General features: G+C 40.4%; 1 protein-coding gene across 1 annotated transcript in view; it reads left to right on the forward strand.

Moving 5' to 3' along the window:
- Nucleotides 1-2953, forward strand: part of LOC131277645 (antigen WC1.1-like) — a 67429-nt gene extending 64476 nt beyond the window's left edge. The window contains exon 14 of the mRNA XM_058292684.1: nt 2832-2953. Coding sequence (XP_058148667.1) covers nt 2832-2953 — 122 coding nt within the window. The remainder of the gene's footprint in view (nt 1-2831) is intronic.
- The last annotated feature ends 14539 nt before the right edge of the window (nt 2954-17492 follow it).

A 17492-nucleotide genomic window follows, 5' to 3' on the forward strand; every position in this document is an offset into this window, starting at 1 on the left:
GGTTCCCATATATCCTCCACCCTCCTCACCCCACTCCTCCCACATCAACAACATCATGGCACATTCATTGCATTTGGTGAATACATTTTTTTTTTTTTGCTTTTATCCAACTTTTATTTAGACAAACTCATAGTTCTTAATTTTACACCAGTTGAATTGGTGCTCTATTATTTTATTACATAAGGGCTTTCCCCTTTCATATGTGTAATTATGCAAATTGAGTACATGTTTACTTTTTTAAAATTGATTTTGTAAAAATATTACATTAAAAAAATATGAGGTCCCATTCAACCCCACCACCCCCACTGCACCCCTCCCCCCCCCCCAGCAACACTCACTCCCATCATCATGACACATCCATTGCATTTGGTAAGTACATCTCTGGGTATCTCTGCACCTCATGGTCATTGGTCCACATCATGGCCCACACTCTCCCCCATTCCATCCAGTGAGCCCTGGAAGGTTTTACAATGTCCGGTGATTGGCCCTGAAGAACCATCCAGGGCAACTCCAAGTCCCAAAGGCGCCTCCACATCTCATCTCTTCCTGCCATTCCCCATACCCATCAGCCACCATGTCCACTTTTCCCACTCCAATGCCACCTTTTCTCTGTGGTCCTTGGATTGGTTGTGTCCGTTGCACCTCTATGTCAAGAGGAGGCTCAGATTCCACATGGTTACTGGATGCAATCCTCCTGCTTTCAGTTGTAGGCACTCTAGGCTCCATGGTGTGGTGGTTGTCCTTCTTCAACTCCATCTTAGCTGAGTGAGGTGAGTCCAATAAATCAGATTGTAGGAGCTGGAGTCTGTTGAGGCGCAGGGCCTGGCTATCATATTGTCAGTAAAAAGATTCAATCCCCTAAATATATCTTAAACCCCAATACCAACTACAATTCCAGTAAAGTAGCATGATAGTCTTATGAAAAGAGATCCCCTCTGGGTCCAGTTTCATCACGCAGAAACACCAGCTCCAAAGAAGGGCCATCTGACATGGCAGTGAACCCTATCTGCCATGACCATAGAACCCGTGGGTCCCTTTAGCCCTCAAAGGAACCAATACCTGGGGATTGTATCTACTTTATCTGTCTCTTAGACTCTGCTCAGTTGTGCATAAGGGCAATCCTTCTGACAGCCTCCAGACTCTTTTTTTTTAAGAGACTCATAGCCATATAAACTCATTTCTCCTTTCTATTTCCCCCTTACATTAGGTCAAACAGCATTTTAAAGTCATATTATTCTATGTAGACAGGGATATTCTACTGATTTGCATCGAACCTTCAATTCAAGGTCATTTTCCAGTTGCATTATCAGTTGTTAGTTGATAGTGATCCCTTGGTGCCAGGGAGGCTCATCCCCGAGTGTCATGTCCCACGCTGGGGGGAAGGCATTGCATTTAGATGCTGAGTTAGGCTTCGAGACTGGTCACATTTGAGTAACATGAAGGCTGTCAGGAGGAAATTCCCAGGCACAGTGCTGCTCTAGGCCTTGTTCTTATTTCAGGCATATAGGCTCACAAGCATAGTCATTAGTATCAGGGGCTCACTGTTGGACCCTCATTCCTTCTCGGTCCTTGCCGCTGCACTTGGGGGACTGCCGCTGCTCCCCTAGGGACCACGGCACAGCACCCCCGGCCAGTAACCCAGTACCCCCCCAGCTTTAGTTTTTAATTGTTGCCACTATGAGTATACCCAAACATTACCATGCACCCTGGACATATGCCCTGTATAGCTCCCTGTCAGCCATATATCCCCTGTCAATAGTATCCTATACCAGTATTCCTCCGCTGCCGTTGTTGGACCACTCTGGGATCCAGAACTTCCTGAATATTGAAGCCCCAATATCATGTCAGGATCTCTTACTAGCTAAATGGGATATAGCGATGGGTTTAAAGGTTAGATATAGAATATGTGTTGACTTGGAAAAATTCTACATCTTATCTTTTTCTTTTCCTTTTTTTTTTCCCCCTAATTATTGGACTTCTCTTCACAAGAGCCCTAGACCACAGCAATTCATGTATGCAATATACAGCACTCCCACACATCCACCACAAAACCTTTTCCCTTCCACAGCGATACTCTTATAATCTATTCACAACATATTTACTTAAAGTGATGTACAGAGTCTGAGACAATAGCTTTCAAACCAGGTGACATCTGTGCTTACATTGTGGTACATACTTTAGGGCACGCAGTTTTCTAACATTTTTAGTTATCCTATGTTTTACATTATGGTTTACATTATCATTCTGTCGTCCCCTATATGTTTATGATGTAATATTACATATTTTATATCCATCCTTGTGTACTCTCACGAAACTCCTCTCTTACCCCACATTTACCTTGGTTTCACACATTTAACATCCATTTTCCCATCCCCTTGGTGCCCACAGTGACAGCCAACCTCCGTTTCCCGAGGAGCCACGTCCAGAGATACTTGCAACAGTGTTCAGATCCTAAATTGCTCAGCTGCCCCAATGCCCTGGGAGCTACCCTTTCTCTCGAGAGATACAGTTCCCTCTATTTGATGGCATTAGTCCTCCCCAGGATGTGGGTCCACCCCCACTCTCACTACTTGGGTCTCTACCCAATGGTAGGTGAATACATTTTGGAGCACCACTGCTCCACATGGATAATGGTTTACATTGTAGTTTACGCTCTCCCCCAGTCCACCCAGTGGTCCATGGCAGGACATACAATATCCACCATCTGTCCCTGCAGTACCACCCAGGAAACTCCAAGTTTCTGGCCACTCTGTAGTGGTCTCTTCTTTCCCCAGGGGACCCTATTCTGTCTTTTTACACCACTGTCATCAGGATTCTCCTTGCTGTTTCAGATGCCTCTCTGCAGTCTCATAGAGAAACAGTCAACCCGAGGGTGGAAGGCAGAAGTTCCTCATTGGTCCTGGGGCAAGGAGAAGATTGTGGGTATGATGATGTTGAACTTAGCACCATGTAGTACCATTTTTGGAGCAAACAAGTCTGCAAAAAATATACTGTTATCTTTACAAAATAAGTGAAAATCTTGTCTTTTTCATTTCTGCAAAGTTTTGATGTGTACCTATAATGAAAATACTCCTAATAAATACTCTGAGTTTCCCAGACCAGTGTTCTCCTGTTACAATTCAAAGTATATTCACCCTGTTAACCTCAGAATATTCAGTCTTCAGATTTACGCCTTTCTCCAGGTGAAATCTCATCTGAAAAGTCAGTGTTAACACCTTCCTACACGTTACATTCTTGCCTTCCTTTAGGTACAGAGAAGTACATACTTTTTTTTAGAGCATGACACTCTAAAATCAGGCCCTTAACTAAGCACTTTCTCTTAGGAAGGAAATTTATGAAATGCACAGTTGAATATTCCAAAATATTCCACCCTCCAGTTGATTCTGTCCTTGAGTACCACACATTTCAAATACAAGAGTTAGACAAACAATATACACTCCAGCTAAAGCTCCACAAATTAGAGTGAATCTCTAATTTCACTAAACCATCAAATGACTATTGAAATAAATTCCTTAATTGATAGTCCCAGTCTTTCACACATCACATTTTTGTGTATCCAGACAGAGAAGTTTACCTGGATCTCTTCAAGGGTTAACTCTCTGTACCAAATATGAGTTTTAATACCTTCACAATTGTCCTAACTATACTATGTAGAATAAATCATTTAGACCAGAGAAGACAGCATTCTCAATAGGCTGTAAGACTGAAAGGGACATAAGACCTGTTTATCAAAACAGAATCAGATGCAGAATAGCAGCATAAATATGGCAAAGAGAACCTATTTGATAGAAATCCTAAGAAATAATAGATCCCCCTGCTCTAAAGTGTGTTTTAGAGAATTGTTTTGCATCAACTTCTGTATGAGACTATAACCATCAGTCATCCCCTCCCCCGCATATAGGTTTATACCAATCCATTGATCCCAGCCAGCTCTGTGCACCAGCCAGAATCATGTAGATTAATCTTGGACAAAGGGTAAGTATAGAGCCAATCACACTAATTTTCCCTATTCATATATAAGCCCAAGAAATTACAAATTCAAAATAATATACAACCTAGAGCAAAGAAAATAAAGTGAAGATCTGCTGGATAAAATTCTTACACCATGATACTTTCCACTCCTGGCAAGATGTCAATCAAAAATAGAATCACACAGAAATAAATGCCTAGCAACCTTTACAAAAGGCTATGAAAGGGGAGCAGAAGTGACTCAAGCAGTTGAGTACCTGCTTTCCACATGGGAGGTCCTGGGTTCAGTCCCCAGTGCCTTCAAAAGAAAACAACAGCGAGCAGACAAACGAAAAACCAAGTCTCAGGAGAGCCAATGTGGCTTAGTAGTTAAGCACCAGCTTCCCACATATGAGGTCCCTGTTCAATCCCCCGTGGTACTTCAAAAAAAAAAGGTATGAAGGTATGAAAACTATGTTAGAGAGACAGGGTAGAAAGGGAGACAGACTAAAAGGATCTGAGAGATTGTTAAATGAAGGATAGATTTTGATCCAGGAGTTAAGAAAAAGAGCTCAAATCCATTGAGAATAAGAAAGATTAGTAAATAGATTGCAAAATCTATTCACCACCATGTAATCAGTATATGGTGGAAGAAACAAAGTGAAAAATGGTTATGGGGGGATGGGGCAAGATGGTGGCTGAGTGAATGCACCTGAGATTCTCTGCTGCAAAGAAGCGGCTTGGAAATTCTTCGGGACCAGGCTGTTTTGGGATTTTGCAGGGCAGGAGGTGTCTGGACATCTATTTGGTGGGATGGTAACAGAGAAAATTCATCTATAAGATAAAATTGAGGCTCTATTACATGGAGGTGGGAGCTGCATGCAGGACGCTCCCTCCTGGGGTGGGCGGAGCCGTGGCACCGGCGCTGCAGCGGTGATTTCTGGAGGCTCTGCAGTACTGGGGAATTCATAAGCCCTAGCGGGCTATTGGGGGGCTAACAGGACATGAGGCCTTCGCAGACCGATTTGGGGAGACAAACAGGAGTTTTATTGCAAAACGGGGAATTTTTGATTGTGGACACAAATAATAGCGCTTCCGCCTAGAGCCCCGCCCCCCTAAAGCCAGCTGCCGATCTGAAGCAGCCTTAAATTGTTCACAATAAAGAGACATCACTAGGAGACTGTTTCAGGGTCTGCAGGGTGGGAGACATCTGGAAGCCAATTAGGGGAATATTTTGCGAAGTGTGGGAATTTCGGTTTTGGACTCTTATCGGCTTTTCTGGCTGGAGCCCCACCCCCGGGCCTGGCTACTGATCTGCATCATTAAATTGGCTGCAGTGTAGCAGTGCTCCAGGTGACCTTTCTGGGGGCTTACAGGGTGGGAGGTGTCCTGAAGTCGAATTGGTGATACAGCCACAGAATAGACCCGAGTGAATGAGTGAATTGCGGGGTTTAGACACATAGGTTAGAGTTTGTGGATGTGACCTCTCCCATAGGGCTGGCACCCAGATGCGGGGATCCCTGAAGGCTGTGTTGCACTGCGGTGCTCCCAGGCTCCCTGTTAACCAGATTTGAGGTTGCCAGGTCTGAGTCTCCTAAACCCTGGTGGCCCACACCCCAGAGACTCACACCTCTTGAGTCTTCAATATCTCAGACTTTCCATCCCTGAATCCATCATGCCCTGAGGTGCATCTGAGGTCCTTGAATGTCCTAGCCCTCAACGTTTACATTTTTTCTTTTTTGTTTTATTTTGTTTTTATTTTATTTTATTTTTTTAATGTCCTGATTGCTAACATTGCATTATCTCCTAGTCTTTTCTCCCAGTGTATCCCCCAAAAGTCTTTTTTTTTTCAGTTATTTAGGTTTTTTTTTTTTATTGTTGCTCTTGTGGTTGTTCTGTATCTTTTTTTTCTTTTCCTTACTTGTTTCCCTCCCTTTACCCACCCCCTTTTTTTTTCTTTCTTTCTTCTCTTTTTTTTTCTCTCTCTCTTGTCCCTCATTTTCTTCTTATTTTATTTTATCTTAATTATACAATAGGTGCTGCAGGGAACACCTCACATTTGCTGGGTTTCCTCATCCTCCACTGCCTCATTTCTGTGTGAATTGATTTTGGCTACCTACACTATCCCTTTTCCCCTACATCTTGATATCCTCCATCATCTACTGTCTCTCCTATATTCCACCTCCCTTTCTTTGATCCCCAAAGTGTCTAACTCTTAATTTCTAATACCTTTGTTTTGTTTTCTGTCTTTTATCCACTCTTGAAACTATTACCTTTCTTTTCTCTTTCCCTCTCTCACGAAAAACACTAGCTTTTTAATTCATACCATATTCCTCCCATATTCAGTTGACTACCTCATTATAGGTACTCTACCTACTGCTATAACTCTACACAACATACATGAATCTAATATCCATCCTCCCAGATCTCATATTGTTGCTCTGTTAACATTTATCACCAATACTACTTTACACTTTTTCCTTGCTTACACAATTGCCTTTCCCTGGCCCTAATACTTTCCTTTAAAGTGAACTCAACCAGCAATAAGAAATTAGAATAAGAAGAACAAAGTGACAAAGAGAAGATATAACACTTACGCAAAAGCAACAGCTAATTAATCCCCAAGACTAGACAAAGAAGCTAAGGAACTGATTAAACCCATCAAGATAAAATGATGACCAGACAGCAACAAAAATCTACAAACCAAACCAGTAATCAGGAAAACATGGCTGACTCCAATGAACAAACTAAAAACCAGGAAGGGGAACAGAACTTCGCACAAGTAATTAAAGATCTCAGAACACATATCACTGACAAATTTAATGAAGTAAAGGAAGAGGTTAACAACATCAAGACAACACTCGGAGGGGAAATTGCAGACATACGCAAAAAGATAACAGATATGATGGGAATGAACACCACAGTTCAAGAAATCAAAAATACACTCGCAGCAAATAGCAGAAGATTAGAAGAGGCAGAGGAGAGAATTAGCGATGTGGAAGACAGTACATCGGAAATCAAACAGATAGTAGAATTGATCGATAAAAACATAGAAAAAATCCAGCTAGGACTTAGGCACCTGAATGACAATGCAAAATGCACAAACATACATATTATAGGCATCCCAGAAGGAGAAGAGAAGGGAAAGGGGTCAGAAGGAGTGTTGCAGGAAATAATGGCTGAAAACTTCCCAAATCTACTGAGAGAGACAGATGTACATATCGAAGAAGCACAATGCACCCCAAACATCATAAACCCCAACAGGCCCACTCCAAGACATATACTTGTCAAATTATCCAATGCTCAAGACAAAGAGAAAATTCTAAAAGCAGCAAGAGAAAAGAAAACCATCACATACAAGGGAAGCTCCATAAGATTAAGTGCTGATTTCTCATCTGAAACCATGGAGGCAAGAAGGTAGTGGTATGATATAGTCAAGGTACTAAAAGAAAAAAATTTCCAACCAAGAATACTCTGTCCAGCTAAACTAGCATTCAAAAATGATGGAGAGTTCAAAATATTCACAGATAAACAGAAACTGAAAGAGTATGCCAACAAGAAACCTCCCCTTCAAGAAATTCTAAAGGGAGTTCTGCAGGAAGAAAGGAAAAAACAGGACAGGCAGAGTTGGAGGAGAGTGTAAGAGCAACAAAAAAGACAAAAAGAGAAGGGAAAAAAAAAAAAAACCAACCAAACAAAATATGACAAACACAAGTCCAATCAAAATATGGCTAACATAAATAATTCCTTGAAAGTAATAACACTGAATGTCAACAGATTAAACTCACCTATCAAAAGATTCAGACTGGGACATTGGATAAGGAAATATGACCCATCTATATGTGGTCTACAAGAGACACATCTTAGACCCAGAGACTCATGGAGACTGAAAGTGAATGGTTGGAAAACAATCTTACAAGCAAACAATAACCAAAAAAAGGCAGGAGTAGCTATATTAATATCAGACAAAATAGACTTTAAATGCGAAACAATTGTGAGAGACAAAGAAGGATACTACATATTAGTGAAAAGGACAATCTGTCAAGAAGAACAAACAATCATAAATATTTATGCTCCTAACAAGGGCACCTCTAAATACGTGAGGGAAACGCTGGAAAAATGAAGTGAAAGAATATATGCATCTACAATTATAGTGGGGGATTTTAATACACCACTATCAACTCTGGACAGAACATCTCAAAAGAGAATCACTAAAGAAACAAAATATTTGAACAGTATATTAGAGGAGCTGGATCTAATAGACATATACAGATCATTACACCCAAACACAGCAGGATATACATTTTTCTCAAGTGCACATGGATCATTCTCCAAGATAGATCATATACTAGGCCACAAAGAAAGGCTTAATGAATTCAGAAAGATTGAAATCATACAAAATAATATCTCTGACCACAGTGGAGTGAAGCTGGAAATCTGCAAGGGCCAGAGGTCCAGATTTCACACCAAGATTTGGAAATTAAACAGCACACTCTTAGAAAAACAGTGGGTCAAAGAGGAAACCTCAAAAGAAATCAATGACTACCTTGAAACAAATAATAATGATAACACAACATACCAAAATTTTTGGGATGCAGCAAAAGCAGTACTGAGAGGGAAATTTATAGCCATAAATTCATATATCAAAAAAGAAGAAACAGCAAAAATTGAAGAACTAACTGCACATGTGGAGGAATTAGAAAAAAAACAACAAAGTAATCTAACAGGAAGAAGAAGGAAGGTAATAACAAAGATAAGAACATAACTAAATGAAATAGAAAAAAAGAAAGCAGTTGAAAAGATAAACAAGACCAAGAACTGGTTTTTCGAGAAGATCAATAAAATTGACAAACCTTTAGTGAGACTAACAAAGAAAAAAAGAGAGAAGATGCAAATACACAAAATAAGAAATGAGAAAGGAGATATCACCACTGACCCCACAGAAATAAAGACTATCATAAGAGGATACTTTGAAAAACTATATTCCAACAAAAATGACAATTAAGAGGAAAAAGACAAATTCCTAGGAACACATAAGCAGCCTATATTGACGAAAGAAGAAATTGATTATCTCAACAAACCAATCACAAGTAAAGAGATAGAATCAGTCATTAAAGACTTACCAACTAAGAAGAGCCCAGGGCCAGATGGCTTCATAAGTGAATTCTACAAAACATTCCAGAAAGAACTAACACCAATCCTGCTGAAACTACTCCAAAAAATTAAAACAGAAGGAACATTGCCTAACTCATTCTATGATGCCAACACTACCCTAGTACCAAAGCCAAACAAAGATACCACAAGAAAGGAAAATTATAGACCAATTTCTCTAATGAACCTAGATGCAAAAATACTTAACAAAATACTTGCTAATCGTATTCAACAACACATTAAATGAATTATACACCATGACCAAGTGGGATTCATTCCAGGTATGCAAGGATGGTTCAACATAAGAAAATCAATCAATGTAATACACCATATAAACAGATTGAAGGAAAAAAATCACATGATTGTATCTATAGATGCAGAAAAAGCATTTGACAAAATACAGCACCCTTTCTTGATAAAAACACTCCAAAAGATCAGAATACAAGGAAATTTTTTGAACATGATAAAGAGTATATATGAAAAACCTACAGCCAACATTGTTTACAATGGAGAAATCCTAAAAACCTTCCCTCTAAAGTCAGGAACAAGACAAGGATGCCCACACTCTCCCCTTCTATTTAACATTGTCTTAGATGTACTTGCTCAAGCACTGAGGCAAGAACCAGATATAAAAGGCATTCAAATTGGAAAGGAAGAAGTCAAAATTTCATATTTGCAGATGACATGATCCTATACATAGAAAACCCTGAGAGGTCTACAACAAAGCTTCTAGAACTCATAAATGAGTTTAGTAAAGTCACAGGTTATAAGATCAATGCGCAAAAATTAGTAGCATTTCTGTACACCAATAATGAGCAAGATCAGGAGGAAATCGAGAAACAAATACCATTCACAATAGTAAATAAAAAAATCAAGTATTTAGGAATAAATTTAAAGATGTAAGAAACTTATACACTGAGAACTATACAAAACTCTTCAAGGAAATCAAAGAAGACCTAAATAAATGGAAGAATATTCCCTGTTCATGGATAGGAAGACTGAATATTATTAAGATGTCTATCCTACCAAAACTGATCTACACATTCAATGCAGTCCCAATTAAAACCAACACAGTCTTCTTTAAGGAACTAGGAAAACTAACTATGAAATTTATTTGGAAAGGAAAGGGCCGAATAGCCAAAGACATATTGAAAAAGAAAAATGAAATTGGAGGAATCACACTACCAGACTTCAAGACATACTACAAAGCTACAGTAGTGAAAACAGCATGGTATTGGCATAAGGAAAGACACACAGACCAATGGAATTGAATTGAAAGTTATGATATAGAACCTCATATAGATAGCCATATAATATTTGATAAAGCCACCAAACCCTCTCAACTGGGAGAGAATGGCCTATTCAACAAATGGTGCCTGAAGAACTGGATATCCATATGTAGAAGAACGAAAGAGGATTACCATCTCACACCTTATACAAAGATCAACTCAAGATGGATCAAGACCTAAATATAAGAGCCGAGACCATAAAGACCTTGGAAAGCAGTGTAGGGAAACATCTACAAGGCCTTGTAGTAGGAAATGGCTTCATGAATATCAAACCAAAAGCACGAGCAGCAAAAGAACAAATAGATAAATGGGACTTCCTCAAAATTAAAGCCTTCTGCACCTCAAAGGAGTTTGTCAAGAAAGTAAAAAGGGAACCTACACAATGGGAGAAAATATTTGGCAACCATATATCTGATAAGAGACTTATGACTTGCATATATAAAGAACTCCTATATCTTGAAAATAAAAAGATAAACAGCCCATTTAAAAAATGGGAAAAAGATTTAAACAGACACTTCTCCAAAGAAGAAATACAAATGGCTAAAAAGCACATGAAAAAATGCTCCAAATCTCTAGCTATCAGGGAAATGCAAATCAAAACTACAATGAGATACCATCTTACTCCCATAAGATTGGCAGCTATGAAAAAAAACAGAAGAATACAAATGCTGGAAGAATGTGAAGAAATGGGAACATTCATCCATTGCTGGTGGGAAGGCAGAAGCATCCAACCATTCTGGAGGACAGTTTGGCAGTTTCTCAAAAAACTAACCATAGATTTGCCATATGACCCAGCAATACCACTGCTGGGTATATACCCATCAGAACTGAAAACAAGGACACAAACCGATATATGCACACCAATGTTCATAGCAGCATTGTTCACTATCGCTAAAAGTTGGAATCAGCCCAAATGCCCATCAACAGATGAGTGGATCAATAAAATGTGGTATATACATACAATGGAATACTACTCGGCTTTAAGAACAAATACACTACAAACACACGTGATAACATGGATGAATCTTGAGAACCTTATGTTGAGTGAAGCAACCCAGGCATTGAAGGACAAATACTACATGACCTCAATGATATGAAATAAGTAATCTGCCTCAGAGAGCTAGAGACTGGAAGATAGGCTTACAGGAAATTGGGGGATGGAGGAAGGATGTGAGCTTATGTCTGCAGGGGTGGACTCTATGATAAGCTGACAGTAAGTATGAGCACAAAGAAGAGACAAAATGGGGCAAGGGGTTGCCTTTGGGTGGAGCTTTGCGGGTTTGAGGGGGGCTGAGGATGGGCGGATGGGTAATATTGCCCAAAAAATTGGGCGGAGTGAGGGGCAACATACGAACATAGGAGAGTGTCAGGTGTTGGTTGAGAGTAAAATGCTGAGAAAACCGTATCAAAATATAATTAGGAGGGTTACCTGTTTAGGATGCTTGGAGGGGATGGTCTGATGCAGGACAGACTCCTGGGGAATGTCTGAAGGCTCATTTTGCCAGGGTGGGTTGTACCATGGGGTAGAAACCCAAGTAGTGAGAGTGGGGGTGGACCCACATCCTGGGGAGGACTAATGCCATCAAATAGAGGGAACTGTATATCTCGAGAGAAATGGTGGCTCCCAGGGCATTAGGGCAGTTGAGGAAGTCAGGCCCTGAACACTGTTGCAAGTATCTCTGCACATGGCTCCTCAGGCAATGGAGATTGGCTGTCGCTGTGGGCCCCAAGTGGAGGGGAAAATGGACATTGAATGGGTGGAACGAAGGTAAATGTGGGGGCAAGAGAGGAGTTTCGCGAGAGTACACAAGGATGGATATAAAACATGTAATATTACACCAAAACATACAGGGGACAACAGACTAATAATGTAAACCATAATGTAAAACATAGGATAACTAAAAAATTTAGAAAACTGTATAGCCTAAAGTATTTACCACAATGTAAGCACAGATGTCACCTTGTTTGAAAGCTATTGTCTCGGAGTCTGTACATCAGTTTCAGTAAATATGATATGAATAAGTTAAAAGATTATTGCTGTGGAAGGGAAAAGGTTTTATGGTGGATGTGTGGGAGTACTGTATATTGTATATATGAATTACTGTGATCTAAGGCTCTTGTGAAGAGAAGCTCAATAATTAGGAAAAAAGAAAAGAAAAAGATAGGATGTAGAATTTTTCCAAATCAATATGTATTCTATATCTAACTTTTAAACTCATTGCTATATTCCATTTTACTAGTAAGGGAACCTGACATTATATTGGGCTTCACTTTTCAGGAAGTTTTGGATCACAGAGTGGTTCAACAATGGCAGCGGAGGAATACTGGTATGGGATGTTATTGACAGGCGATATATGGTTGATAGGGAGTTATACAGGGCATATGTCCAGGGTGCATGGAAATGTTTGGATATACTCATAGTGGAAACAATTAAAAACAACAGCTGGGGGGGGTACTGGGTTACTGGCCGGGGCGGGGGGGGGCTCTGTTGTTGTCCCTAGGGGAGCAGCGGCAGTCCCCCAGGTGCAACGGTAAGGAACAGGAAGGAATGAGGGTCCAACAGTGAGCCCCTGATACTAATGACTATGCTTGTGAGCCTATACACCTGAAATAAGAACAAGGCCTAGAGCAGCACTGTGCCTAAGAGTTCCCTCCTGACAGCCTCTGTGTTACTCAAATGTGGCCAGTCTCGAAGCCAAACTCAGCATGTAAATGCACTGCCTTCCCCCCAGCATGGGACATGACACCTGGGGATGATCCTCCCTGGCACCGAGGGATCACTACCAAGTACCAGCTGATGACGTAACTAGAAAATGACCTTAAATTAAAGGTTTAACGTGGACCAACAGAATATTCCTGTCTACATATAATAACAGGAGTTAAAAATGCTGCTTGACCTAAAGTAAGGGGGAAATGGAAAAGACAAATGAGTTCATATGGCTATGAGTTTCTAAAAAAGAGTCTGGAGGTTGTCAGAAGAATTGCCCTTATGCACACCTGAGCAGATTCTCAGAGACAGATTTTTGAGGGCTAAAGAGACCCACAGGTTCTACGGTCATGGCAGATGGGGTTCACTGCCATGCCAGTTGGCCCTTCTTTGGAGCTGGTGTTTCTGTGTGATGGAGCTGGACTCAGATGTGATCTTTTTTCACAAGACTTTCATGGTACTTTACTGGAATTTTAGTTGGTGCTGGGGCTTAGGATATATCTAGGGGATTTGAATCTCTGGACTGACAATATGATAGCCAGGCCCTGAACCTCAAGAGACTTCAGCTCCTACACTGTGATTTATTGGACTTATCCCACTCAGCTAACATGGAGTTGAAGAATGTCAACTACCACACCATGGAGCCTAGAGTGCCTACAACTGAAAGCAGGAGGATTGCATCCAGTATCCATGTGGAATCTAAACCCCCTCTTGACATAGATGTGGAATGGACACAACCAAGCCAAGGTCCACAGGAAGGAGGAATACAGTAAGGATCAGAGTGGACTTAATGATATTCTATTCATGAACTATTGTGGTTAATAATTGAGAAAATGTGGCATTGATGTGGAAAAAGTGGCCATGGTGGCTGCTGGGTGTGGGGAAGGGGAGGAAGAGAAGAGATGTGGAGGCATTCTCGGGACTTGGAGTTGTCCTGGATGGTGCCCCAGGGACAATTGCCGGATGTTGTATGTCCTCCCATGGCCCACTGGATGGAACGTGGGAAAGTGTGGGCCATGGTGTGGAACATGGGACATGGGGTGCAGCGATGCCTGGAGATGTACTCACCAGATGAAATGGATGTGACATGATGATGGGGGAGAGTGTTACTGTGGGGGGAGTAGTGGGGTGGGGGCGGTGGGGGCGAATGGGGACCTCATATTTTTCTAATGTAATATCTTTTTAAAAAATGAATAAATTGAGTAGAATTTGGAAAAAAAAATGGTCATATACATTTCTGGATATAAACAACAGAGAAGCTTAATATTACACTTTATCACCCAGCAGCATCTCATCTGTGAATAAGAGCAGAGCACTGAGCTGATGCTTATCTATAGGCAGCGAAGATAATGCCAGAAAAATTATACAAAATACAAGAAATGCCTACGGTGACTGTGGTCCCTCTGCTGCAACAGCACCAATCTTGCATTCCAGGTATAAATGAGGGAGGGGCGGATTCCAACACGTCCTACTGACTCAGTGTGGAAAGATTTATCAGAGTTAACATACAGACTGTGTGGACATCTATGATAAGCATTAAATTGCTACACAGAGCATTTATGAATCAGGACTGAGATAAAACAAAGATTTGCTGAGAAGTAGAAATAAGTAGGTCGTAGTCACTGCCAATCACTAACTGGAGAAGCAACTAGAAAGAGACCTTGAATAAAAGGGTCAACTCAGACCAGCAGAATATCTCAGCCTACATGTTGGATCAAGTGTTAAAAACTGCTCTTTGACCTTGAATAAAAGGGGGAAATGGCAAAGACAAATGAGTTGATATGGCTAAGAGTCTTCCAAAAAGAGTTGGGAGGTCATCAGAGGGGTCGCTCTTAGGCATACCTCAGCAGGACACCAGAAGAAGCCAAAATAGATACAACCCTAGGTACTGGTTCTCCTGAAGGCTAAGGAGATTTACAGGTATATAATCATGCCAGATGGATTTGGAGCTCTGTGCCATGTCAGAGGGCCCTACTTTGGAATTTGTGCTCCTGAGTGTGACAGAGCTGGACTCAGATGTGACTTTTCAACACATATCTCTTCCGTCACTTTTACTGAACCTTTGGTTGGTGCTAGGGATTGTCCATGCTCAGGAGACTTGAATCTCTGGACTGCCCATGTACCAGCTGGGACCTGAGCCTCAGCAGAGTTGTGACTCCTACTCTCTGGTTCGTTGGTCTTACCCAGGTCAGCTAACAGGGAGGTGAAGATGGTCAACCACCACACCAGGGAATCAAGAGTGCCTACAACTGCAAGCAGAGGAATTGCATCCATCATCCATGTGGAATCTAAGTCCCCTCTTAATCTAGAGGTGGAGGGGACATTGCCATCCCAGAGTCCACAGAATGGAGGAATAAAATATGGACTAGAGCAGACTTACTGATATTCTACTATGAAACTATTGTAACAAGTAATAGAAGAAATTTTAGCATCGAAGTGAAGACAGTGGCCACAGTAGTTGCTGAGGGCAAGGGGAGGGTAGAAGAGATGTGATGTGGGGACATTTTTGGGATTTTGAGTTGCCTTAATGATATTGCTGGGTCAGATACTGGACTTTATATATCCTGCCATAACCCACTGAATGTACTGGGGGAGAGTTCAAACTACAGGATAAACTATTATCTGTGTAGTGAAGGAGTGCCCCAAAATGTGTTCACTGAGTGCAATGAGGGTGCCGCAATGATGAGGGAGGTTGTTGGAGTGGGAAGAGTGGGGTGAGGGGGGATGGGCGATGTACAGGAACCTCTTATATTTTTTAGTGTAACATTTTTTTGTGATGTATATATATTAAAAAAGAACAATTTACAAAAATGATGTGGGGAGTGGGGAGTGGGTTATATGGGAACCTCTTATGTTTTTTGTTTTTTATGTTTTTAAATGTAACATTCCTTTTGATCTATCAATTAAAAAATTAAAAAAAAGAAGGTCATACTCATGATAATTTGGGAAATGCAATTAGATCAGACTCATGAAGGAGAGCTGAAAAAATAATTCAGAAGAGAAGAATTCCAGCAGATCAGTGGGATCATCATCAAACTGGATGTTGTGCCCCCTCTTGATTTAGAGGTGGAGGGGACACTGCCATCCCTGGGACCTCAGGATGGAGGAATAAAATATGGATTAGAGTGGGGAAAAAAAAGACCTTGAATATATATCTGAAAGTTATTGAAGGATTTCACTTTTTATTAATTTCCTAATTTTAGTGGATTTTAAATATCTGAATATAGTTTTGCAATTATCACTAGGAAATCTTGTGAGATGTTTAAACCTATACTGATGGATATATAGATATGTATGACAATAAATTTCTTTTATGTAAAAAAAAAAACTGGATGTTGGATGCCCTGCCCATCATTTTTTGCAGGTCTTTACTTTCAAACACAGTAGTTTCCAATCTCATCTTAGACCAAGGAGTGTGGTTCCTCTCAATGGAGACTGGTATTTAGAAATGAAGGTCTGGGTCCTGGATGAACTCTTTGCTCCTGGGATGAGATTGCTTTAATGCCCTTTCAGCAGACAGAGTATGATATAGATGGTTCCAAATCGTTTGCTCATACAGACTCCTCTAATTCCAATCCAATACCACATAGTTTTTCTCTCTTTTCCCTCTTCCATATTTGAAGTTTCCTTCTCCAATAATGATAATCCCAACTCCCAGAAGTTTTAATATATTTACACATTTGCTCATTCCTACAAGTCATAAGCTACTTTCAGAATTGCTATACCCACAGCATTGTCAACATCAAATATATTAAGGAAAGGTCAAGATTGTGTTGATGTTCTTTTTGTCTTAGATTAAGGGGCCATAGTACAAGTACTGAGTTCAAAATTACTAGGATCATTTTCTTTTTCTCTTTTATATGGTTATGTTTTTCATCTGACATATAGTTCTGTTCATTTGTTTCTATATACCAACCGCGCAATATATGAAGAGTGCTATTTCTTCAGCATTACTGACAGACTGTTAAAAGATTTTGAATTTTTGCCAGTCTGATAGAGGAGAAATAGTATCTTAGTGCAGTTTTAATTTGTATTGCTTTTATTATAAGTGAAACATATTTTCATACTTAATGACAATTTTATCCCAGGGAGGAAGCCCACTGGTCTTAAATTCTTCCTCTGATAGTTCACTCCTATCAGACCCCTCTAATCACATGTGTAATATCCAAGTAGCCAGAAGTTCCTATATTTCTGTCTATATTCCTTCTGGATTTTCTCTATTAAGTTTTCTTCTTTTTGCCTTCTTGTCCTCCTTGGATGATTGCCAGTCTAGCCTCCATTAGCTTGCGGTAAGGAGAGAAAGAAGTTGACATAATTCACTTAGAAAGCTTTTACAATTGGACAGAAAGAAGTGACAATCTCCCAAACAAAGAAGAGAAAGTAATAGAGAAGAATGA

This window comes from Dasypus novemcinctus, unplaced genomic scaffold (assembly GCF_030445035.2).
Source record: "Dasypus novemcinctus isolate mDasNov1 unplaced genomic scaffold, mDasNov1.1.hap2 scaffold_215, whole genome shotgun sequence".
Taxonomy (NCBI): Eukaryota; Metazoa; Chordata; class Mammalia; order Cingulata; family Dasypodidae; genus Dasypus; species Dasypus novemcinctus.